The 25,245-nt window shown below is 44.1% G+C and overlaps 1 protein-coding gene across 1 annotated transcript in view; it reads right to left on the bottom strand.

Annotated features, from left to right (window-relative positions):
* Positions 1-25,245, bottom strand: part of TNRC6B (trinucleotide repeat containing adaptor 6B) — a gene marked incomplete at its 5' end in the record, with an annotated part of 282,305 nt that overhangs the window by 214,925 nt on the left and 42,135 nt on the right. Inside the window, one exon of the mRNA XM_089674295.1 lies at positions 3,974-6,373. Coding sequence (XP_089530421.1) covers positions 3,974-6,373 — 2,400 coding nt within the window. The remainder of the gene's footprint in view (positions 1-3,973; positions 6,374-25,245) is intronic.

The following is a 25,245-nucleotide window of genomic DNA, read 5'->3' as shown; positions in this document are numbered from 1 at the left end:
TCTCCGGATCATACAGCTGCACCTCCAGTAATGTTGTGTACCTTATCCTGTGCAGAAAATGCAGCAAAGGATCTTATGTTGGCGACACAGGACAAAAGTTGCAAACAAGTATGAATTTGCACAGACCTACCATCAAGGAAAATAAAGAAGATGGCCTCTGCACACCTGTAGGACACCATTTTGCACAACCAGGTCACACAATGGGAGACCTCAATATTTTAGTTCTTAAAGGAAATTTCAAATCCATTCAAGAAACAAAAACTTTTGAACTAAGAATGATAATTCTATTTGACACAAGAGATAACGGCCTTAATTTGGACATGGGATTCCTCAATCATTATCCAACAGTTTTATGACTATTAGCTGAAGCTTGACTCCCTCTGTGTGAGTGTTGTCTTACCCCCCTCCCCCCCCCCTTGCTTTGGCTGCATCTTATCTCTAGCCTCTCTTTTTTTTTTTTTTTTCATCTCTTCTAACATTCTGCTGAAACTTAGTGATTTGTATAGTACTGCTTGGACTTTGAAGAAGGGGACATACCCCGAAAGCTTGTCCTCAAAATTGTATGTTAATGCAAATAAAAAAAGTATCACGGACAGTACTCAATTGTTTCTGCCGCAAATGCACTAATACGGCTACAATCACCTCAGACAAAAAAAATACAACTTCAAAAAACTCGCCATGCCTCTTATGAAGTACGTCGGACTGTCTACTTTGCAAAATGTGGTCCTTTGGAGGATATCTGTACTGTTCTGACATTCTTGGACCTCAAGAAATTAGATTGGCTGTCAGTACTTCAGGATTGATCAATTTTCAGATCTATACCATAGTTTGTGAACTCTATAACTTTCCTACAAACTAAATAATACAACACAATTTAGGTTATTTTCACCAAAGACATGTAGTAGAATACATCTCGGCCTAAATTTATGAAGAACAATTATTTATTTGCAAACTTTTATAACAGAAACAAAGAAAAATGTGTTTTTTTTCAAAATTTTCGGCCTTTTTTTGTTAAATTTAGCAAAAAATAAAAATCCCAGTGGTGATTAAATACCACCAAAAGAAAGCTCTAGTTGTGTGAAGAAAATGCTAAAATTTTAGTTTGAGTACAATGTTGTATGACCGCACAATTGTCATTCAAAGTGTGAGAGCGTTGAAGCTTGGTGGCACAGTGGCTTAATGGTTAGCACGTCGGCCTTGCAGTAAATGGGTCATGGGTCCGACCATGACACCTCCTGCATGGAGTTTGCATGTTCTCCCTGTGCTTGCGTGGGTTTCCTCTGGGTACTCCGGTTTCCTCCCACACTCCACAGACATGCTGGTAGGTGAATTGATTCCTGTCCAAATTGGCCCTAGTATGTGTATGTATGAATGTGAGTTAGGGACCTTAGTTTGTACGCCCCTTGACCTTGAGGGTTAGGGATTGATGTGAATGTACAATATATATATGTAAAGCGCTGTGTAAATTGATAGCGCTATATAAGTACCTGAAATAAATAAATAAACCTGAAAAATGGCCTGGGCAGGAAGGGGGTAAAAGTGCCCTGTATTGAAATGGTTAATGATACCTACATACGGATGTGGTTTTGCCACAATTATTGTGCGGGAAACCACACTGTGAGGCTTATTGCTCAAAAGAACCTCCTTTTTGGGCGACAAGCTTCACGAGATAAGGATTGCAAAACCGTACCATGTTTAGGTGCCATAAAAAAATGAATACCCCAAACACGTGATGCATTCTGTCTCTATTGCAGTGCAATTTGGAATCATGGGCTAAATCGCAAAAATTTTTACGCCAATCCCAAATCGCCAGATGTGAATTGGGGTTTAAGGATTCTTAAAAAGCAGCAACAAAACTTTAAAAGAAGCGATCACAGACCTCTGTAGCTGCATGTACTCTAAAGTAATTAATTCCCAAAGACCACAATGGAGGCTATAAACACCTAAGGTTCAGACAGTCTCTAACAACTTCTACTACCTGGTGTTTGCTTACATTAGAATGCTGGCAAGCTATCAGGTTTCTGCTGCCTTAGAAAACACAGGAGCAGGAAATGTGATTTTAGTGCCTCTGTTGTGAACCTTGAAGATGAATTTCCCAATACTACCAAAAGCTACAGAGGTGAATAAGAGGTTGTTTTAAAATAGATTTTACTTATTTTTTCTTCTTTTTGCATGTCCAGAATTTAAAGTGCATTGTCTGGGCACAGCAATTATGTCACCTGAATCTGTGGCAGGTATTTCCTCTCCCCTACCATAATCATTCTCTTATCTACAATGAACATTGCAACTTTCTGGCAAATCAGATAGTGAGGACTAGGGGGGCCAATAGGTAGATGTATACGAGCATCAAAAAACAAAAAGGGTACTGTATAGATACCAGAATGTATGGGAATTACAAGACATTTATCTATTAGCAAACATCTGTCATGGAAGAAATGTTGGCCTTAGATAACTGAACAAAGCAACGCCTTTTGCAGAGAAAGTATTGTGACTGGAAGTAAAGTGATATCTTTGACGTTACATATTACATAAAAAAACCTGCACCTAACATGATATACTGTATGCATATCTATATAATGCCACGTTCACATTAACTTTCCATATTTAATAGTAAAACATGTAATTTTGTAATTTAATTCTACTACGCATTACATTTCAATCAAAGTGCAATCTACCATGACTCACAGTTAAAAATAAAGAAAGCCAACTGGGCAAAACTTGAAAATCTTTACATTGGCCAAAGCTGCCCAGATATACACAAATTGGGCCGCTTGACTCAATGGAGCATTAGATGTGAGAGTCAGATTTTGGATGTTGACCAAAACTACCATATCTTGCTCATAGAGACATCCAAATAATGGACAGTTCTAGTACTTCTCCAAAGCTCTTACCCTTGTTGTCAAAAATTTTCTAAAGCCTACTTTATGCTCCAATACTAATTTAAATAAAAATTGTTCATTTTAGGAATGTTCATCCAATTTTCTAATACTTTGTGGCGTCAAATCAATGCTCCTTTTTGATCACAGGGATGATAAAATTCAAAGCAGGAGGATGAATTTTTCTTTTTGAAAACTCAATTCACTCCAAAATCAAAATGTTAAAAGAAAACTTTTTTGAGGTACTTTGGAAAGGCATTTGTTATGTCATCAAATGATGAGAATTTGTGCACAAATGTTTGTCCAAAAATCTAAGTGTATGGCCAGCTTGTATAAATAGATGTATTGGAAACCAAAGAACACAAATCAAGCCATATAAATAACTCTGTACTGACATGAAAAACAAACATTACACTTTATCACAACCTAAAATCAGATTTTGATAATTTATACAGATCCACAGCTTGCTTAACAAGTTGGATTTTTGTGTAAGTGTATCTAAACACCTGGTTAACAAATCCAGCAAGCAGCTAAGTGCCTGGAGTCAATAAGTGGTGATCCTCTGAACACACAGAAACTAAAGATTAAACAATTAAGTAACGACTACATAGAGCAATTTGCATATATTACTGATATGTTTTTATCACACAGTGGATTTTTCATAAATCCAGGAAGGTAACTGAATGACATGAATACTACATAAAATTGTTTGCACACGTTACATGCTTGAAAGTAAAGAAATAAAAGCAAATTTGACATCACAGTCCCTCCTCTACATCTAATTCAATCAGAAAATGCCTTTGATAGTACTAAAAAAAAAAAAATACAAGGTGTTCTATGAATGGTGGAAATGTTGAGTGAGTGGCCCGGTCCCCTATGGTCAGAGTGTAAAGGGGAAGCCAACTCTCAGAACCACAGCAGGACCCGGAAGATATCAGCTATCACTCTAGTAGTTCTGACTACTACAGTGATTTTCAGCTTTCCCAGAGCCATCAGGTATGAAATATGCAATACAGGTAATTTCTGCAGTTTAGTTTTAGAGAATACATTTGTTTCAAAATATACAACTACATATCAACAAAATTAAACTGCTATACCTGATGGTGCTCCTTTGCTGGCTATAGTTCCAGGCATTCCTTGCTCCCGTGGCATCTGTGCAGGGGTTCCTTGCGCATTTTTGTCCCACAAGCTAACATTCTTGTAATTGTAACTATTAGGATCCCCCCAAGCTGCAGTACCATCGTCAATGTCCATTTTACGGCTGATGGATGACTGTGATGGTTCCTCCCAGCCACTTGGTTCTTCATCCTTGGACACAGTTGGTGTAGGGCCACCCTTCCAACCAGGGTTGGGTGGCTGTCTACCATTTCCAGGAGGTGGAGGAGCTTGTGAACCCCAGGAGCCAGAAGATGGAGCAGCCTGTGTAGCTTCCTGTTGCTTATTCCAAGGAACTGGAGCCCTGGCTGTGTCTCCCCAAGTACCTCCACCTTGGGACCTTTTATTCTCTTCCCAGCCAGTTCGAGAGGCTGAGTTTGAGCTAGCCCCATTACTCCAAGATCCAACATCATTCTGTCCTACATCCCCCCAGCTAGAGGAAGCTTTGTTTCCTGAGCCATCCCAGCCCCCAGGGCCTTTGGGAGGCTCTATGTCCTCACTGTTGCTTCCTCCCCATCCATTTTTTCCAGCAGACCATCCACTTCCAGGAGCAGGTTGCCGAGAACCCCATCCCTGCTCAGAATTTGCACCATTATCATTGTTCCATCCAGGACCTGCCTTTTCATCCTGTCGTCCTCCAACCCCACCCCCATTATTTCCACCCCCTCCCCAACTAGGTGCGCTATTTTTATAGTCATTCCAGCCAGTTGCTTTGGTGTCCTTCCATTCTTGACCAGATGGAACAGGGGCAGATTCTCCCCAACCAGACTTGCTTTGATTGCTTTGGCTGGGGGCATCCCCCCAGCCCCCTGAGGTCTTTGCTTGTGATGTGTTTTCCCATCCTTCAGTCCCACGGTCTGCTTTGCCTTCAGGTCGAGTTGTCACTTCTTCAGTCTCCCATGCTGCATCCTGCTTTATCTGGGTTTGCCCCCAGCCCGAGTTGGAGAGTACTCGGGGATCTAAGTCTGTTCGATTCAGCAGGGACTGCAAAACAGCTTGGCTGTCTGGGAGAGTAGACCTATGCGAACGTCGACTGCCAGAGTTCAGACTGTCACCACTACCCCCAGCCTTAGGATTGCTTCCAGTGCTTTGTCCCCCTGCCTCACTTCCTGCAGAGCTGGGGGCCCGGCCCCAGCAGGACGCTGATGATGCGCTGCCCTGGTTTTCCGATAGTGAGTGGCCCTTCTGATTGTCCCATGCTCCAGTGCTAGAATTTCCTTGGCTCGACCCACCCCATTCTCCAACTTTTAAGTCCTCATGCCCAGACGGCTGCTTCCATTCTCCCTGAGACACCCCTCCAGCCATCAGTTTGTTCCCTTCACCCCATTTCAATTCGCTGGGATCGGATTGTGGGCCATATCCCCAAGAACCATTTCCACCACTTTTACTGTCCCAAGATTCTCCCCTGGACCCATTGGGCCTATGAGATGAAGACAACTTCCTTGCGTCCTCCCTCTCTCGTCCATTATTTCCAGAATTGCCGACCCCACAGTTGGCATCTCCTGGGACAGACTGCCCCCTAGTTGGCCCCCAAGAAGCCACCCCTCCATTCTTTCTATCTCCAGTGCTTTGAGCAGAGGGATCTGAACCCCGGCAAGCATCCCCTGACCCTACCCCAAAGGCTGTTCCCTTGTTCTCAAGGGGGTTTGAAGTATTTGAGTTCGTAGAGTTAGTGTTTCCATTTTTTGGTCCGTCAGTGTGGTGGGTTGTGGCCAGCTCCCTACCCGCGACTGCAAAACCAGCACCCGCATTTTCAATCTTTGACTGTTGCTCCCGGGAGGTTGGACCTGTAGAGCCAAGCTGTGCACTGGAGAAGCTGCCTTCTGACTCCGGGTTCCCTTTCCTGCTGCCGTCCTGAACCAGGGCCGGCCAGGCAGATGGATTTGTATTTGGGTTAAAGTTATTGAAACCAGAGGCAGGTCCCGTTCTCTCAGAACCACCCATGCTCCTCCAGTTTCCCAGTCTATTAACTCCCTCTGTAGCAGGGTTGGAAGACGGGACGGGCTTAGCCTTGGGGTCAGCTTTCCATACCCCCTGGATACATTCGTTGCCAGGCTGCTGTTGTTGGCTCTGGCCCCCTCTTCCTTTGTGGTTAGTGGCGCTTCCTTGTAGGGATCCCTTCTCCGAGGCTTGGTTCGAGGCACTGTTGTCTGTGGCGTTGTCAGAAGGGGGCTCTGCGTCCACACCAGCTATGCAAGGCCATTCTTCCATGTCCGACCCGTCTACAATCACTTTGTCCCAAATGTGGGGAGGGTTTGTGGTAGGGCCACTGCTGGAGGGGGCTCCTGAACCCCAAGTGGAATTTGCATAATTTGAAGTAGCAGCTGCCCCTGACGATGTATCTGAAATGTGACAGAAACAAGAGAATATGTTCAACCAGAGTAATGTATAATTTTATATATTAGAAACTTAAATCGTTCACAATAGTATCTCTTAGCATATGCCCATTGCAAAATAATTAAACCAAGCAAGCACACACTTAAACTGATTCAACGATATTAGAATTTGCTCTGCACATTATTGTAACAAAATAAGCAAACATTTAATAAGAATATTAACTGCTATTAAATCAATTAAGAAGCCGATGCCAATAGTTCAGTGCTATACAGCTGCTGGCAAGCTGAATAACACAGTGGTTTCCTCCATCTTTTGGATTCTCGTGATCAGATTATTCCACCAGAAATCATAGGTCCATCAAACCCCTTAGCCACTACAGGATGGCGCTGCAATCTTATATTACCGTATTTTTTGCTCCATAAGACGCACTCCCCCCCCCCCCCCCCAAAAAAAAGGGGGGGAAATGTCAGTACGTCTTATAGAGCGAATAAGGAGCGGCCGGTCCAGTATTTCCGCCGCCACCGCCGTGTCAGAATACGGGGCAGGCCGCTCAGCTCTTCTCTGCACTAGGACCTTACCTGTTTCTCGGTCCAGCGCTGTGCAGTCTTCCCGCGCCAGCATCTTTAGTGTGGGCACCCGGCTGTGACAGCCAGGTGCCCACTGCACATGCGCGAGAAGCGATGCGCTTTGAGAATGGTCCGACGTCTTCTGGAACACGACAGGTAACAGAAGACACCGGGCCATTCACAAAGCGCAGTGCTTCTCACGCATGCACAGTAGGCACCCAGCACAGACGGATGCCCACACTAAAGGGAGGACAACTCCGCTGAAGTGGGAGCGGGTACCTTTCAAATTCAGGTACCCGCTCCCCCTCCCTCCCCAAAGGTCTGCAGTCTCTTGGTCATCCCCTGTACTGTCTGCAGTTTCTTGGTCATCCCCCGTACTGTGTCCGCAGTCTCTGGTCATCCCCTGTACTGTGTCCGCAATCTCTGGTCATCCCCTGTACTGTGTCCGCAGTCCCTGGTCATCCCCTGTACTGTGTCCGCAGTCCCTGGTCATCCCCTGTACTGTGTCCGCAGTCTCTGGTCATCCCCTGTACTGTGTCCGCAGTCCCTGGTCATCCCCTGTACTGTGTCCGCAGTCCCTGGTCATCCCCTGTACTGTGTCCGCACTCCCTGGTCATCCCCTGTACTGTGTCCGCAGTCCCTGGTCATCCCCTGTACTGTGTCCGCAGTCCCTGGTCATCCCCTGTACTGTGTCCGCAGTCCCTGGTCATCCCCTGTACTGTGTCCGCAGTCCCTGGTCATCCCCTGTACTGTGTCCGCAGTCCCTGGTCATCCCCTGTACTGTGTCCGCAGTCCCTGGTCATAGCCTGTACTGTGTCCGCAGTCCCTGGTCATAGCCTGTACTGTGTCCGCAGCCCCTGGTCATAGCCTGTACTGTGTCCGCAGTCCCTGGTCATCCCCTGTACCGTGTCCGCAGTCCCTGGTCATCCCCTGTACCGTGTCCGCAGTCCCTGGTCATCCCCTGTACCGTGTCCGCAGTCCCTGGTCATCCCCTGTACTGTGTCCGCAGTCCCTGGTCATCCCCTGTACTGTGTCCGCAGTCTCTGGTCATCTCCTGTACTGTGTCCGCAGTCTCTGGTCATCTCCTGTACTGTGTCCGCAGTCTCTGGTCATCTCCTGTACTGTGTCCGCAGTCTCTGGTCATCTCCTGTACTGTGTCCGCAGTCTCTCGTCATTTCCTGTACTATGTCTACAGTCCATTGGTTCAGAATATTTTATTTCTTGTTTTTCTCCTCTAATACCTAGGCGCGTTTTATGGTAAGGTGCGATTTATGGAGCGAAAAATACGGTAATTTCTACACAAATCAGAATAAGCAAAAAGTGAAGCCGAGCACTAAGACTCCCAGCAGTTAAGCTTAGGGATAATATTACACACTAGTGTTCACACAAAACATACAAAAAAATAGGATATTCTGGCAACTACAAGCACCTCCGCCCATTTTATTTATTAAAAGAGCACCCCAGTATCTTAAACATCTGAGCCATATCCCTCAAGATCAAACTGTGGTCCTACTCCTCCCACTTTGCTTGGTCAATATTGGCCACATATAATTATGAGCTGTCCAGCTGGGCAAATATGAGCTGAAGAGAATGGTAATGGTGGTGAGATCTGGCCAATGTTCACTCAATAGAGTAACATGAATTTTGAAAGAGTGGAGGTGCTCTGCAAAATAAAGTGTGCAGGAGCATACCTGGAGGTGCCTGCATTTTCATCAAACATGAGTAAGAACAAAACACTTGCTTACAGCAGCTAACCCCACAAAAATGATGGGGCAAAAAAGGAATATTATACAATGAAGGGAAGACAAATTATAGAATTCTGACATGTGCTTTCTGCCTCAGAGGCTCCACAGGAACATAAGCTGTCCTGACCATAGTTCTGAGGCCATGAATGCCTTACAACTACAGCATTGTATTTATTAGTAAACCTGGATATTCACAACACAATGGAGCAGAGTGTATAAGAATTATATTCTGGAGTTAGCAAAAAATCAAGTCTAAAAGTATTTTCAGGACTGATGGTCAGTCTGTATTTGAGCATATGCAATGCAAATAAATATTGAGATAAAAAGACAGATTTACTAGATGACCTAGCTATTGTTAAGATATCTGAAGCATTTTAACTACACTTTTTCCTCTCCAACATCACCGGTTCCGATGCCACAAACAGGAAGCTAAGCATCTTTGGAAGCACACTATTGGGTAACAAAAGGACTGGAACCACAGATGCGTTTGCTGCTCACTAGTGAAAACCCACTGCCTCTTACTATGGCATAGTTGGCGTCGCTACAGAGCACACTAGGTGATCCTTGGAGAGCAGGTTGGCTGCTGCCACATTAGGACAGCTACTGCAGTCACAAACAGATCTCCCAGCTAGCAGGCCTAAATGGATTTTCAAATATGGTTAGTCTGGAAAAATATAGAGTTAGGTGCATAATATGAATAGAGAAGCCATTTTCACAATTGTGTCTCTGTTTGCTGCCACAATGGATTTCATATGAAGCAATCAAGATGTAACTGATGTTTGGAGTTTAAGCTTTAAAGTGGTACTAAAGCCTAAACATTTTCTTTGCCATACCCCCAATACTTGCCTGAGGCCTCACTAAGTCCAGCGCTGTGCCCGTCTGCATCGGCTCTCTCCTCTCACTACTGATCTCACAAGCTTTGCTGAGGCCATTCGCTCCCGCTACAGCAATCAAAGCCAGTGACGAAGGGAGCGTGACCAGCATTGCATGCAGTAGGACGTGTGCTCTGTGAGCTCTGCTCTGCATCCTGTTATTTATCCTGACTGGCACCTCGTTCTCCGGCTACAAGCAGCCTCGTTATCTTGACTGGCACCTCATCTCCAGGGTGTGCTCCGACCCCCACTGCAGTCACTTGATGCCCCGATTATCCTGATCCAAGATGGCTAAAAGGGGGAAAGAAATTCGGGCCTTGCCTGAGTCGGCTGGGCAAGATGGCGGTACCCCGATCCATGCATCCAAGGAGAAGCAGAGGGAGGCTGCTCAAAAGTTCTTTGCCAGGCCGCTCGCCAGGGAAACTTCCCAGAAACAACTTTTGGACTCCACTACTAATCAGGACTTAGACTGTGCAGGCTGTACCCAGATCCATCATGCACTGGCAGACCGAGAGATCCCATCCTGCAGTCCCGCAGTGAGTATGCCACCATCCCAGTCCCATGGGACACAGCCTGTTTCTATTGAAGATCATCCTAAACACACTCCCAGAGAGAATATCTCCATAGTCACTACAAGCACCTCATCTGTAGCGGTTCTTACTGGGAAGGTGAAGGGGATGAGGATGGAATTGACCCTGGTGCGTCAAGATATGCAGACGCTGTGGGATTGCACTGCGGCCTTGGAGGGGAGAGTGTGTACCCTGGAAGATGATTGGCAACCATTACATAGGGACATGTGATATGTGCAATCACTTCTACTAAAGCCTCTAGATTGGAAGATTTGGAAAATCTGTTACGCCGCAACAATGTGCGCGCAGTGGGTATCCCGGAGCGCGCTGAGGGTAAAAATTCTGTAGCCTTTATTGAAGCCTGGATGACCTCTACCTTTGGCAGTGATACATTCTCCCCCATGTTTGCAGTAGAACGCGCACACAGTGTCCCAGAACGTGCTCCTCCGGTCGGCGCTCCTCCTCGGCCCTTTTTGTTCAGACTTCTCAATTATCGGGACAGAGATACCATTCTTTCCAGAGCCAGAAGCAAGAGTAACCTGTGTGATATTTTGGGCCTACAATAATTTTTAACATTATTGTGAACTTCTGATAGGGGTCTCAATTCCTGCAACTTATTTACCATCTGCTGCATCACCTCAATTCCCCCCTTAGAAGGTTTCCTGTAGAGATTTATGACAGTGTGGCCACCTGGTTGAATAAGCCCTGGAATTGTTATTTCTAGCACTTCCTAGGGAGTACTGTCATAGATCTTGTGGGAACTGGCTGCAAAAGGACATTGGCCTATACAGTTGGCCAATATTTTTCACAAGTCACAGAGCCCCCCTTTGAACAGAAATGGCAAAATACTGGAACCTATTGAAGGGTGTGACTACCTGGAATGGAAGGGGTGGGGTATAAAGAATGCCACTGCTCACATTTCTGCCTTTGTCCCTTGCCTCTTTGGAAGTCCAGTCATCAGGATGTCCGCGTAACGTATTATTTTAGGTTTCTTTTCTGTAATTTTCTTTCCTGTAGTCATCTCTTTGTATTGGTAACATTCTGTATTTGCATAGTAATATTACTACTTTTAAAGTTATACTGGCTACATTATATTTTGGTATATTTGATTAAAAGCAAGCTTCTTTTCTGTGTAAATAAATTAGATCTTTATTTTTTGCACAGTTATCATTTGGTATTAACATTATTGGTTTTAGCCACATCAGGACTGGCTAAATTCATGTATAGACAAAAGGTTGTAATCACTTATTCTTAGATAGAAACAAGTGAATAAGTGCGGTAGCAAAACCGCCAAAACACGTCAGTTGATAGTGTTCAAGTATCCTTATTCCCAGATTTTTCCGTGGAAGTTCAAAAGCAACATGCAAAATTCCTGGATGTCAAGAAACGTTTTCGGGCATTGGGACTTCAATATGCCATGCTATATTCGGCTAAACTTTGCGTGCTTGCGGGTGGCGCTTCTCACTCCTTTGATAGTCCTAATGCAGTCTTGCAGTGGCAGGATGGATCGGAAAATCACCTGGCAAACTCCCCTGGAACTTGACCTTGGGGACCTGGTTGATCCTTAGTGCCTTAAACTCAGCTTAGCAGAACAGCGGGGTATTGCTCTCACATTTCCTTCCTTTTTGAATCTGTTTTTTTTCCAGCTTAAGTTGGGGCTCCTCCCCTCTTATGCTTTCCAAACATTTACCCGCTGTGTGCTTGTCCACGAGACACTGTGTAAACCTCAGCCTGTTTTTGGTCCTGAGGGGACCTTTTGGCCTCCTGCCAGTGTTTTCAATATTATTATGGCTCTGTTGGCCTACATGTTGGTAATAATTTCAGTATTCTCCCTCGTTTTGTTAATGGTTCACCTGGGATGTCCGTGTTTACTGGAGTGCATGTTGCTGGGTCTGTTTTCCCAGCTTCCTGCAGCTGTCCTCCTGGTCACCCTGACCCATGCAATATGGGTCCCTCCTACTGCCTATCCACTAACTGCTCCCCTCAGGGATCATTATGTCTGTCAACGACTGAGTTATCCTTCCTATTTTCTTCATATGTATTATGTCTGTCTCCCATAAAAAAATTTGATGTTTTTATCCTGGAATGTAAGGGGCATGGGTAATAAAACCAAACGGGGTGCTGTCTTCCACGTGCTTAACCAGTTGCCACCCGGCCTATGGCCAGATGGTGGCCGGGCGAACACTTCATCCCTATGGGAGGACGCCATATGGCGTCCTTCCCGAAACGCGCATTATGCATGCCTGCAGGGCCGCGCTGTTGCAAGATCTGTCAATGGCCGTGTACCTCGGACACGGAAAATGACAGATCTGTGTACTGGCCCCGTTGCCAGTACCATCTGACCTGCTGTGACCAATCACAGCAGGTCACATGACAGCTGTATACAACGGATGGCTTCCTTTCATGCCATCCATTGTATACAAGTGTGTCTATCTGTGAATGGTCAGGATCACATGCACAGGCTGGGCCAATCACAGCCCATCTGTGCCATGTGATTAGCTGTGGTCAATGACAGCTAATCACAAAAAAAAAAAAAAACCTGAATGAATCAATTTCATTCAGTTAAATGCTTGCCTATAGCAAATAAATAATTTGCTATAATCAAAATTGTGTAAAAAAAAAAAAAAATTACTTCCCCAAAGTAGTACAATGTTACTATGGTAACATTATACTACTTTGGTCATAGTCTAATATGAAAAACAAAATCTTAAAAATTTAAAAAATGTAATAAAAATAAAAACAAATTGAAAAAAAAAAATTATAATTTTTGCACTAGTGTCCCTTATCACCGCCACACCAGTTATATGATGACTCTGTACTGCACTGGTGACAGTGAATAAAAAAAAAAAAAAATGAAACTTTTCTTTTTTTAAATTTCTTCATTTTCCAAAACATTATGACAAAAAAATTACAACTTAAAAAAACCCGCCATGCCTCTTATGAAATACATCGGACTGTCTACTTTGCAAGAAGGGGTAATTTGGGGGATATCTGTACTGTTCCGACATTTTTGGGCTTCAAGAAATTAGACTGGCTGTCAGTACTTCAGGACTGATCAATTTTCAGATATATACCATAGTTTGTGAACTCTTTAACTTTCCTACAGACTAAATAATAAATACTGATTTGTGTTATTTTCACCAAAGAAATTTAGCACAATACATTTTGGCCTAAATTCATGAACAATTATCTATTTGCAAACTTTTATAACAAACAAAAAAAGTGTTTTGTTTTTTCTTTTTTTTTGGTCTCTTTCAATTTAGCAAATAATAATAATAATACTGACTAGGGTCAGTATTTTATTTTCTTTTATTAACTCCTCACTGTGTGTTCTTCTGGCAATGTGCCAGAATTTTTTTCACTGACCTGATTTTTAAAGATTTCATGTACCAATAAAACATTCTACATACTACACTATGGGTACTCTCCCTATTTTTACCCCTCACTGAGGGGCTGGCAGACACAGCTACATATCTCATCCAGAGGAGGGAATCCTGCACCTGGAAGGAACATATACCTTGGCTGATCCAAATCTAAGGAGGCCCTGTTAGCCCAGCAGATTGACTGATGACACCTCTTCCTGGAGGATAAACGACATCTGTGGGATTTGATACACATATGCGCATTTCCCATGCGCGGTCGGTGAGTGCGCATTTCTGCCATTTTCCGGATCTGATACAAGCAGTGTTCACCTTATTTATGAATCGATCGCAGGATTTTATGAACATTTATCTTTGATCGAACTATTTAGATCGAATTTCATAGAATTTTATATCGTGTTATTTAGCGCTGCACTTTACTTATTTTTCTTTATTAGAGGTGGTTGTGATCATCTTTAGTGCTTTTAGCTGCTTATGTGACAATTTATCAGTAGCGCTCACTTTGTTCTATATCAATAAAAACCCCAGCGTGATTAAATACCACCAAAAGAAAGCTCTAGTTGTGTGAACAAAATTCTAAAATTTTAGTTTCGGTACAGTGTTAAGTAACCGTTCAATTATCATTCATAGTGTGAGAGCGCTGAAACCTGAAAATTGGCCTGGGCAGGAAGGGGGTGAAAGTGCCCAGTATTGAAGTGGTTAAACAATTAAAACCGTCTATAGTATGTTTACAGGAAACCCATTTGAAATCTAACACTGTCGATACCCTCCGCTCTCATTTATTTCCTATACAATATCATTCCTTCTACTCCATGTTTTCTACAGGTGTGTATCCTCATCTCTAACTCTATTCAATTTGCTCATGTGCAGGAGTGGATTGATGTGGAGGGCAGGTATATTTTCCTACTGTGTACTTTGAATGGGTTTTGCTGCACAGTGGCTGTGGAATAGATCCCTCCGTCCTACTCTTCAGAGGTCACTAAACACCTAGCTCAATTTAAGGCCAATCATCCTGATGTTCCGCTACTGGCATTGGGTGATAACAATTGCTTACTCCCTAGTTTGGATAGATTGCCCTTGGGCAATAGGGGCAGACAGACAATTATCCTCTCAGCCTACCCCATTTGCTAATTTATTGGTGGAATTGGGCCTCTGAGATGTGTGGTGAAGTATCCGACAGCAAAATGTTATTCATGTTTCTCTGCTACTCATGATGGGCTCTCACGCATAGATTTGGGCCTTGGGAACTCTATTATCCTGCCATATGTTTTTGATGCTGTGTGTGAACCCAGGGCTCTGTCTGGCCATGCCCCTTTCTGGGCCAAGCTACAGGTGCGTTATACCCACTCTCGTCCGCTGTGGAAGGTGAACCCATTTTGGTTGACACTGTTTCCGGAGTCAGACTTTCTGCAGCGGGATGAAAGCCTGTCCCTGCCAGGAATGGTTTGGAATGCAATGAAGATCTTCCTTAGGGGTTTATCTAGGAGATTTCAGTGGTTAAGCGTAGATCAGGGGAGTAGGAGAAGGTACAGTTAGATGCTCAACAGCGGGAGGTTCAGATGATCCAAGACCCAAGCCCCTGTAACTGCACTTCCTGGAAAGAGGCCTTTTATGAATCAGTGCTTATTCAAGTGGCTAAGAAGCGATATTTTTTGCAACAAAAACATTTTGAGGAGGGGGGGAAAGTACGGGGCACCTTCTTGCTCTCGTGGAGAAGTCACCACAAGAGGTGTCCACTATAGACAAGACTGAGGATGCTGATGGAGTGATTTACACGAGTCATGTGGAAATCCTGAGAGTTTTTCATCACTTTTACGACAATCTGTATGATTCTAAAACTGTTGCCACCCATTTTGAGCTTTTGCAGTTTCTAGACACCTGCTCTTTTCCTGTTTTATTGGAGACTGACCAGAGAGAACTAGAGATGCTATTGAGGAGCTATCTGAAGGTTTGGTAGGCACCCCCAGTAATAAATCTCCGGGTTCAGATGGATTGCCATTCAAAATTTATAATGGATACGGTGTACAACTCCTCCCGGCACTGCTCAATGCCCTGAATGCCGCCATGGATGGAATGGTTTGCCCCCCTCCATGAATGAAGCGGTTATAGTACTATTGAAGCCTGGAAAAGATCGCTTAAAACCTGACTCCTACCGATTTCCCTTCTGAATATGGACGCTAAATTGTTGGCCCGGGTTCTAGCTACTAGACTGGTGCGGATTATTGGTAATATCGTACACAAAGATCAGTCGGAGTTTATTCCTTCTAGAGTGACGACTAATCATATTCGCAGACTTTTTTTGAATTTGCAAATTCCGGTGGACAATCCTGGAGGGAGGGCAATTAAATCTTTGGACACAGCCAAGGCATTTGATAGCGTCAAATGGCCTTATCTGTGGGAAGTATTGTCTAGATTTCGGCTTTGGTTCCAAGTTCATTAGTTGGGTGCGTCTTCTTTATGTGGCCCCTAGTGCTCGAATCCAGGTTAATGGGGATTTGTCAGTCATCCGGGCTGCAGAGGGGGACGAGGCAGGGCTGTCCTCTCTCACCCCTTTTGTTCGCTTTGGCATTAGAACCTTTTTGGTGCAACAATCTCCGGACATAGTCGGTTCTACAAGGGGTGTTCTTTTGGAAAAGATATCCCTTTATGTGGACGCCACCGTTATATTTGGGTGATACTTTAACATCCTTAGCTGCTGTTATGTCCCTTATTGAACGTTTTGGTAAATTTTCCGTCTTCAAAATTAATTGACATAAATCGGTGTTGATGCCCGTGGATCCAGTAGATCTTCCCCTCCCAGTCTGTGCACAACACATCCAAGTAGTGTCTACATTTAAGTATTTGGGGGTGGTAGTCTCTCCTGATCCTAAACAGTATATTTCTCTTAAACTTTTACCTCTACTTCATCAGCAGAAATTGAAGTGTAACAGTTGGTTAAACTCCCTCTGTTGGTGGTGGGTAGGGTCAATTTAATTAAAATGATTTGGGCCCCACAAATTCTTTGTATCTTTCATAATTCTCCCATATGGATTCCTAAAAAATGGTTTAATCGCATAGAGACCCAGTTTAGGAGTCTAATTTGTAAAAAAACAGGAGGGTAGGATAAAATTGTCCACGTTGCATTATGGTAAGGAGTCGGGGGGGCTGGCGGTTCCTGAGCCTAGACTATTTTTTGGTGGCCCAATTGCAGCAACTGGTTGGCTGGGATTTGCCTAATACTGATCCCATTATAAGTTTGATTTCCCTTCCTGACCATTACGGCTCTCTCTCATCTTGAGATGACTCTACAGGTCCTTCCATCCACGGCTCCAACTGCGGACCTCTTGAGGCGTGTCTGGAGTACGGTAAAACCATTCTTTCATATTACCGGATTTCTTTCCTGTACTCCCTTGTGGAACAATCTGCAATATATAGAACTGGCTAAACTGGAGTGTTTTCACGATTGGAGGGATCAAGGCCTGAAATTTATATCTCAGCTGTTTTCGGGGATAATCCTAAAGTCCTTTTCACAACTGCAAACTGAATTTACATTTAAACATAAGCATTTTTATCGATATCTTCAGCTACGCCATGCGAAGTCTTCGCTATCTAATCTCACACTGACACACTCAGTTTTTCTTAAGGATGTCACTCAGGCAACCCATAAGAAGGCTATGATTTCTCGTGTATACTCCCAGCTGTTATCCTCAATACAGGATCAAGCTAGTCACCGAGTTAGGGTGCAGTGGTCCCGGGATATTGGAGAGTTTACTGGAGATGTCCAGGATGCTGCCCTGGAATCTGTTCCGGTGATTTCTCTTTCTCCCTCCCGTAAATTGTCTAAATTGTTTATTCTCCATTGAGCGTATAAGACCTCTGTGCAACTGTACCAGTGGGGCAGACGTGATTCACCCGATTGTCCGAGGTGTATGGTCCAACATGGCGATTTCATTCATATGCTCTGGCACTTCCCCAAGTTACATAGATATTGAAGGGAGGATCTCCAGTCTATTTCTTTAGTTTCGCAATATACTGTCCCCCAGGATTCCTTGCAAGGTTTGCTGGGGGCACTGGACCAAGAACTATTCCAACCAGGAGTGTATATTATTGTAATCTAGACTTTTATATCTGGCTAGGAAGTTGATATCAAGGTACTGGTTATCGTCAACTTCTCCGACAAGTAAGCAATGGACAGATTATGTTAATCTATTACTCCCACGGGAAAAACTCATGCACCAACATCACAATGCTTATCGTAAGTTCCAGCAGGCATTGGCAGGGTTGGCTGGATACACCTGGGCTCTCCCCTCATTTGATAGCGGACCAACATTTGCAGGTGTGACATTTTAAATCAGGTGTGTGGCTCCACTCCTCCCTTTAAGGGAGATCATGCGCATCCCCATTTTGTCTGATGAGAGGTCTTGGGTGAACCAGATGTTGTTGTTGATGTGTTTTTTTTTTATTGTTTGAAGGCATGTTTTGGCTTTGTTCCTTTCCCCCCCATTTATATTTACATCTGGACGGGAAGGAATAAAAGGTAAAAAGGAAAAAGCAAGGTATTGTCAAGAAGGTTTTGGATTCTTGTGGTCTGTTTTGTTTGATTACCATTTCTGTTATTCTGTCTATTACGGGATCTGCGTATCAACATTGTTCTATTTATGTGTAATCCTGTTGATGCAGTAATATCATTGTGGATTCTGTAAGTACTGTTCAATTTTCTTTGTTATCTTGACAAAAAAAGTTGTTTGGATTTTAAAAAAAAAGCCAGTGACGAGGGAGCGGGGTTGAGCCCTGCTGTCTGTGTCTACAAACACAGGCTGTGTAGCTCAGGATCAAGCTCGCAGAAGAAAAGCCCAGAGGCTGGAAAGCCAGCGAGTGATCCGAGAAGACCAAGTTCAGTGTCGCTCTGTGTGAATCCATTATTATAGCCATTATATACATAGCAGCCTCCCACCAGTTTTTAAGGTGTCAAAAGTAATCAAATTTAGCAATCATACACAATACTAATTTTCAAGATTTTCTTAAACTCTTTGTAGTCAATTACTGCCCGTAGTTTGGAACCCATGGATATCTCCAAATTCTGGGTTTCCTCTCTACTGATGCTTTAACAAGCCTTCACTGCTGTAGTCTTTTGCTGCTGCCTTCAGTTGTCTTGCACAAGTGAAATTAATGTTTAACCAGGTGTAGGTCTAACTGGCTGGTCCACTGACATAATTCAGTGACTTGCCTTCAAAAACATGAGTTTCTTTGTCACAATTCATCTGTTTTGGTTGTTATGGTTTTCACCCTGATGGAAAAATTGCACTGGTGAAAAAATTGCAACACAGGACCACACAGTTAGTACTTCCTTCCCGACAACCACCAACCTCACACTAATGATATAATACTGATGAATGACTGGATAAGTACACACTACGGAAGAAACTGAAAACCAGCCAACTTCTTTGAGGCATATGGGGAAGACAGATCAACTGAATTGTTGAAAGAACAAAAGAGGCTACATAGGAGGAGGGTGGGATTTAGAAAAAGTGATAACACAGGCATTAAATAAAAAAAAAAAAAAAAAACTTCATACTTACCTGCTCTCTGCAGTGGTTTTGCACAGAGCAGCTCAGATTCACCTCTTCTCAGGTCCCCAGCCGGCGCTCCTGGCCCCTTCCTCCAGCTTGCTATGTGGGCACCCGCTGCTCGGTGTGTCCATTCATACACGGAGCCGCAGCTTGGCCCCACCCTTCTCTTCTCATTGGCTCACTGGATGTGACTCATAGCAGTGGAAAACAAAAAAAAATAGTGAATCATAAGAAATAGAGAAGATCCTGAGCCCCATGACCTACTCCAAGAAAAGGTTTTTACAGATACAACAGAAATCTTAATTTCTTATTGGTACATTATGGCAGCATTTGAAAACCTTGGGATGTCCAAGAGTAATCCAACTGAGGGGTAAGCAACACCACAAAAGAATGGATAAAAGGCCCATTAAAATTAGCAATTGAACAGAGGGGCTTACAGGGCTGCCTGAATAAGCTTAGGAGCAAAGCCATTATCCACTAAGGCCTGAATGTCCACCTGGTAAAGCTTAATTAATGTGTGGGAAAAAAAAGACCAGATGGCAGCCTTGCGAATTTGAGAAATCAAAGCACGATGTTGAAAAGCCCATGAAGTACCAACAGATCTAGCAAAGTGCACCTTGTCCAGGAAAGAGGAAACCCTTGAGGTCAGAATCTTGAATAACAGGATTCTTGACTGACCAACCAAAAAGGGAGATCATAAATAAGAGGGGAGGAACATCTGTCCTTTACTGTAATACACAAAAATAGATTTTAGTTGAAAGTAAATTTTTATTCAAGGGCAGCTCGTAGCATCTTAGACCTGGCATCACTTCGCAAAGCTAAAACATGTGAACCAAAGACCAGGTAGTAGCTTCACAAATCTGAGAAGTAGGTGTCTGATGCTGAAAAGCCCATGAAGCACTCACAGATCTAGTAGGGTGTGCATTAACAGGAACACTATCCTTTAATCAGCAGTCACTAAATGGCAGACCACAGTCCGAGAACAGCCCCGTCAGTGCTCCCTTCCGGACTGCCAGCCCACAATAATAGATCCTCCGCTGAGCAGGGCGGTCGTCAAGGCAACATGACATCAGTGTGCGCTCTGCCCCTTGCAGCAGAGGCGTAGATAAGAGGGAAGTCAGGGGGGGGCCGCCCCTCCCCCCCAGAAATAAGGTGGGGGCAGCGAGCAGTTCCGGGACTAGGAGGTGTCGGAGGAGCAGCGGTGGAGGCAGGGACAAGCAGTGATCTCCTGTATGGCTTTCAATAAAGCAGCTGGAAGCCGTGGGGAGGGAGAGGATTAAAAGTGGCTTCCAGCTGCTTCATTGAAAGTCATACAAGAGATCACTGCTTGTCACTGCTTTCACCACTGCAAAGAACATACCTGAAGGCTCAGTTTTCTTTCTACACCCCCCTCCTGCCACTGTGTTCTTCTCAATGCCCCTCCATCCATCCTCCGCACCAAAAAGGAGGAGGGGAGAGAGGCTGGATCTGCTTTGCCTCCCCCTGTGCCCGCCCACACTCCAGTCTGTGCAGCTTCAGAGGATGTGTGGACGGGAAACTGAACACAACAGTCGACAGCCTGATGCATCTGAATGAGTCACATGAGTCCAACCTACCTTATACCCACCCACCCCTCCCTTTCTCCCTTCTTTCCTTTCAACCACCCACCCCTCCCTTCCTGAATTGCACATTTATTTCTTTTTTTATTGACATACAGTGACTACATTCTGAGTCATAGCACAAACATGAGATTAGGACCTCGGCCAGAAGAAAAGTTTAGTGATCGGACCTCCTTGAATTTTAATTCAATACCCCTGCAATAGAGCATATTTGGGATGTAGTGGAACAGGAGATTTGCATCATGGATGTGCAGCCGACAAATCTGCAACAGCTGAGTGATGCTATCATGTCCATATGAACCAAAATCTTTGAGGAATGTTTCCAGCTCTTGTTGAATCTACGCCTGAAGAAATGAGGCAGTTCTGAAGACAAAAGGGGTACTAGCAAAGTGTACCTAAAAAAGGAAGACAGTGAGTGTATATCCTCTTGTAAAGGATAGCTGTGTGAGGTGATCTCCTGGTGGCCAAAAGAAACTCCTGTGTAAGTGGATGGACGCTGCTCAAAAAGTTGTGTGTTCCCGGAAGGTCTTTCACATATGATTGTTAAAAGGGAACAAAAAAAACATTTAAAATCCTTACTTGAGCTAGGATTGTGTGATGAGTCACACCCAGAGACAATAGGTTTATGTTTGATTGTGTTTATCTATCTGCTAGTGTATCTTTGATAGTCCATTAATGACTGCCCATATTTACAGACATCCTCACTTAGTCTGGCCATACATTACATAATTTTCTTGTACAATTTTCCTTTAGATTTACCAAAACCATTTAATATGAGGTCAAACCTGAACACTTCAATTCATATGTAATCAGGCAAGCCATTGCACTACATAGCTGAGGGATAAATCTAAAGGAAATTGAATAAGACAATTGTATAATGTATGGCCAGCCTTAGCCATCTGTTTCTGTGACCTATTTCCATACATGATTGTAATTTTTATTTGAACAGTTGAGGTAGAATCCAGTGTTGGATATTCAGGGTCCACTTGCATAGGTATCTTGCCTGTATGATATTCTGAATAGTAGAGAACCACATTGGCTCCATGCTTGGGGGTTAGCTTGATGATGATATTGTGATCATGTTTTCAGGGCCCACCTCAGGGATCAGTTCAGCCTGATCTATGCTTTATCTCTGAAGCTTCCTCACTTATTCCTCAGGATTGAGATGGAGGGCATTCCAGTGATTTTCATTGCATTGAAGTGGCCAAAAAGCACATAGGACTTGGACATAATTAAACTCATAATTAAACTCTACAAGTCCAGGAAGCCGCCATCGCACCTGGAATGAATACTTGTCTTGGTGCAAGGCAAGAAAGTGCCATGCCATCCCATCATCCCAGGAAGTACTTTGTGGCATAAATTTTTTTTTCTGCTCCTGAGTACCACTGTGGTACCTTAAAAAAAATTGCCTTTGTGGAAAAACTAAATGCACATATTTTTTCAGAAAAAAGGTGAATTTTTTTACCCCCCCCCCCCCCCCCCAGGAGCCTGCAAAGCATTGTACTCCTGCAGACTCATCCTCCAGCTTTCTTGCTCATGCTCTGTACAGGCTGTTTGAAAGCTGGAGTGTCAATGGACTACAAGGGTACTCATCAGCACCCTCATTCTACTGAGAACTAAAAGCAGTCTGCCGTGGTGGTAGATGGGACTTGTAGTTTCTTCATTCACAGATTGCCGTGAATAAATGACATGGCTGTGTGGGCAGGGCACATGCTGCAGCATATTACATGTTATACCTCTAAACATAGGCATAACATGTAACATTATCCAAAAGAGGATATTCACTAATCTGACCTTACTTACAAGGTGGCTTGTAGTTAGTAGCCTTATCCTGTAAAAAGCCTTTCTTAGTGCTACACAGGCATAATCATCCTGAGGCTGAAGGCCTCTTTTCTCCCTAAAGTGTTTTTTTTTCCTTCTGCCTCCACCAGGACATTTTCATTCTTTTCATCCCTTTTTATGTGCGGTTCTGAAACTTCCCAAGGAACTTCCTTCACCATTGCCCTGATGTGGTACAAGTGGTGAGAGTTTTCCTCTTCACTACAGTTTCTTTAGGCAATCCAATTCCCTTTTTGTTCTTCCTGAGGTTTTTGATAGATCCTGCTTCTTGTTCCATTGTTGGGTGGATTAGATAAGTCATCATTTAAGCCTTTAGTCTAAAGCAGGGGTACTGAATTAGATTTCACAAAGGTCCGCTTAGTAAAATCATCTTCCAGCAGAGGTCTGAATTGCAAGTTTGTGATGTGACTTAGATCCTTCACATCACAGCACCTTCTCCTGCTAGGCGTTCCCATCTCCGCAGCTGGGGAATGTAGGTGAAATTGCACGTTCCCAACCTGCAGTGGAATATGTCACTGTCGGGGAGCAAGAAGATCGCCGCAGCGCATGAACTGCGCATGCGCAGGATCCCGACAAGGCATACAGGCAGGCAACTAGGACCCAGGCACGCCTGTCACCAATGATGGAACGAGCAGGCACTAGGACCCAGGTGCGCCTGTCGGCGCTGGGTGGGCTATTTAAAGAGCACCTCGGTGCTCATTCAGTGCTGGCTGGTCTTCGGCTTCCCCCAGTGTCCTGCTTGTTTCCTGTGCGATTCCTTTGGCGCTGACCCGACTCTGATTACTCTCCTGCTTCCTGACTTCGGCTCTGCACCTGACTTTGGCTTCTCCTACTGATTCTGTACTTCGCTGCCTGACTGTTGATGACCTTGGCTTCCTTTGACCCTGCTGCTGTTCTGTGTCCTGGCTACCTACTTGCTCTGCTGCACATCAGGCATTACCCAGAACCTGCTTTGTCTGCTACTATGGTATTCTAATCAGAGGATACACTGCCTTTCCAGGCCATCATCTGCAAGAGCCGCAAGCAACAACACTGGCGCTCTTGTCCCTAGACTCCCTCTGTTCCAACCTCAGCGGGGTAAGGGCTAGTGACACAAGTGAGGCCGACCTCGTCAATTCAGTCTCCTATCAGGTACGTGACAGTCACACTTTAGTACATGCATGCTCCAAACGGCACGGTCCTGCAGCACCATGCAAGGGTCAGGGACTTGTTCCCCTACAATTCTCATGGGTAGTGCATCACATAAAAAGTAATGGGCTGACCTGTGCACACAAATGTGCATGCAAAGATCCGAACAGAGCCTCATATCACAATCCCATCCTTACATCAGTGTTGACTGTACATCACAGTTTCCTCTCCTTCACAATAGTGTTCTCATACCCCCTTGACATCAACCCCCTCCTACAGTACTGACAGCTATATGTGGGCAAGCAACGGCTCTGGGCAAAACGGTGTACCCTTACATCGCTTTCTGTTTCCGGGTGTGAGCGCACATGAGTCCGCCCTCGGCTGCCCCTTATGCCAGTCCAGGTCCACAGCTTTCTTGAGCTCTCACTTCCCACTGGGGTGCCCGAGAATGCAGCTGGCGGTTCATTAAGGGCAGAAAGATCTAGAGCAGTCTTTCTCAACGAGAATGCCCAGGCACTTTGGGGTACCTTGAGGTTTCTTTAGGGGTGCCTTGGCAAAATGTCTAAAAATTGCAAAAAAACTTGTATGCAAGCCAGCGGGTGGATCATGCCTGCTATCAGTTACACAAAGGCACAGGTTTTCATTGTGCACCATCACAACCTTCTAGCTGCAGGCATCCTGACAACCAATGACATCAGTTGATAAGGAGCATGTCAGCTGCCTGCACAGCATCCTAGTTTTACCCTCCCCTGCCCCTCTCCATCAGTGCTGGGGTCACATTAGCTCAGTGATGAAGGAAAACTGAGGGAGAAGAGAAAAATAGGAATACTAGTCAGTATCAGTGTACAAAAGTGTATTTGCTGTGGAAGAATAAATACCCTCTAATGTTGGGTGTCCTATGTGTGTGTGGATGTTGTTGCGTTATATAAAATTAAAATAGTTTTTTTACATTTCAGAATGGGGTGCCTTCAGACTGTCCTTAATTTTAAAGGGTGCCTTAACTGAAAAAAGGTTGAGAAACATTGATCTAGAGTCTCAGACTCCTCAGAAAAGAGTACCTGTCACTGCCTATTCCTATCACAGTGGATATTTACATTCCCTGTGATAACAATAAAAGTGAAAAAAAAAAAAAAAAAAAGGGACAGTGTAAGCAAATAAAAAAAAAATCAATTAGCCCCCCCCCCCCACTACAAACCCCCCTGCCAAACGCGAGCGTAGGTACGTAAACAGAGATTTCCCCATGCATGTGAAGTATCACCACGAACATCAGATCTAGAGCAGTAATTGTAGCACTAGAGCTCCCGTGTAACTCTAAAGTGGTAACCTGTAAAGGCTTTTAAACTGCACCTATGAATATTAAAGGTTTATGTAGTTTGTCGCCGTTGCATGGATGTGCTCAATTTTAAAGCATGTCATGTTTGGTATCCATTTACTCAGCATCCTCTTTTATATTTTATCAGACAACTGGGCAATATATTGTGCTTTTTTTGCATTAAAATTCAAGAAACTGTATTTTTTTTTTTTTTAAACTGCATTTGAAAAAAATCACTGCGCAAATACTATGTGACAAAGTGCAACACCCAACATTTTATTCTCTAGGTCCTCTGCTTTAAAAATATATATAATGTTAG

This window comes from Staurois parvus, unplaced genomic scaffold (genome assembly GCF_062004578.1).
Source record: "Staurois parvus isolate SC_StPar_1 unplaced genomic scaffold, SC_StPar_1.0 ptg000149l, whole genome shotgun sequence".
Classification (NCBI taxonomy): domain Eukaryota; kingdom Metazoa; phylum Chordata; class Amphibia; order Anura; family Ranidae; genus Staurois; species Staurois parvus.
This window is presented reverse-complemented; position numbering and strand designations above follow the sequence as displayed.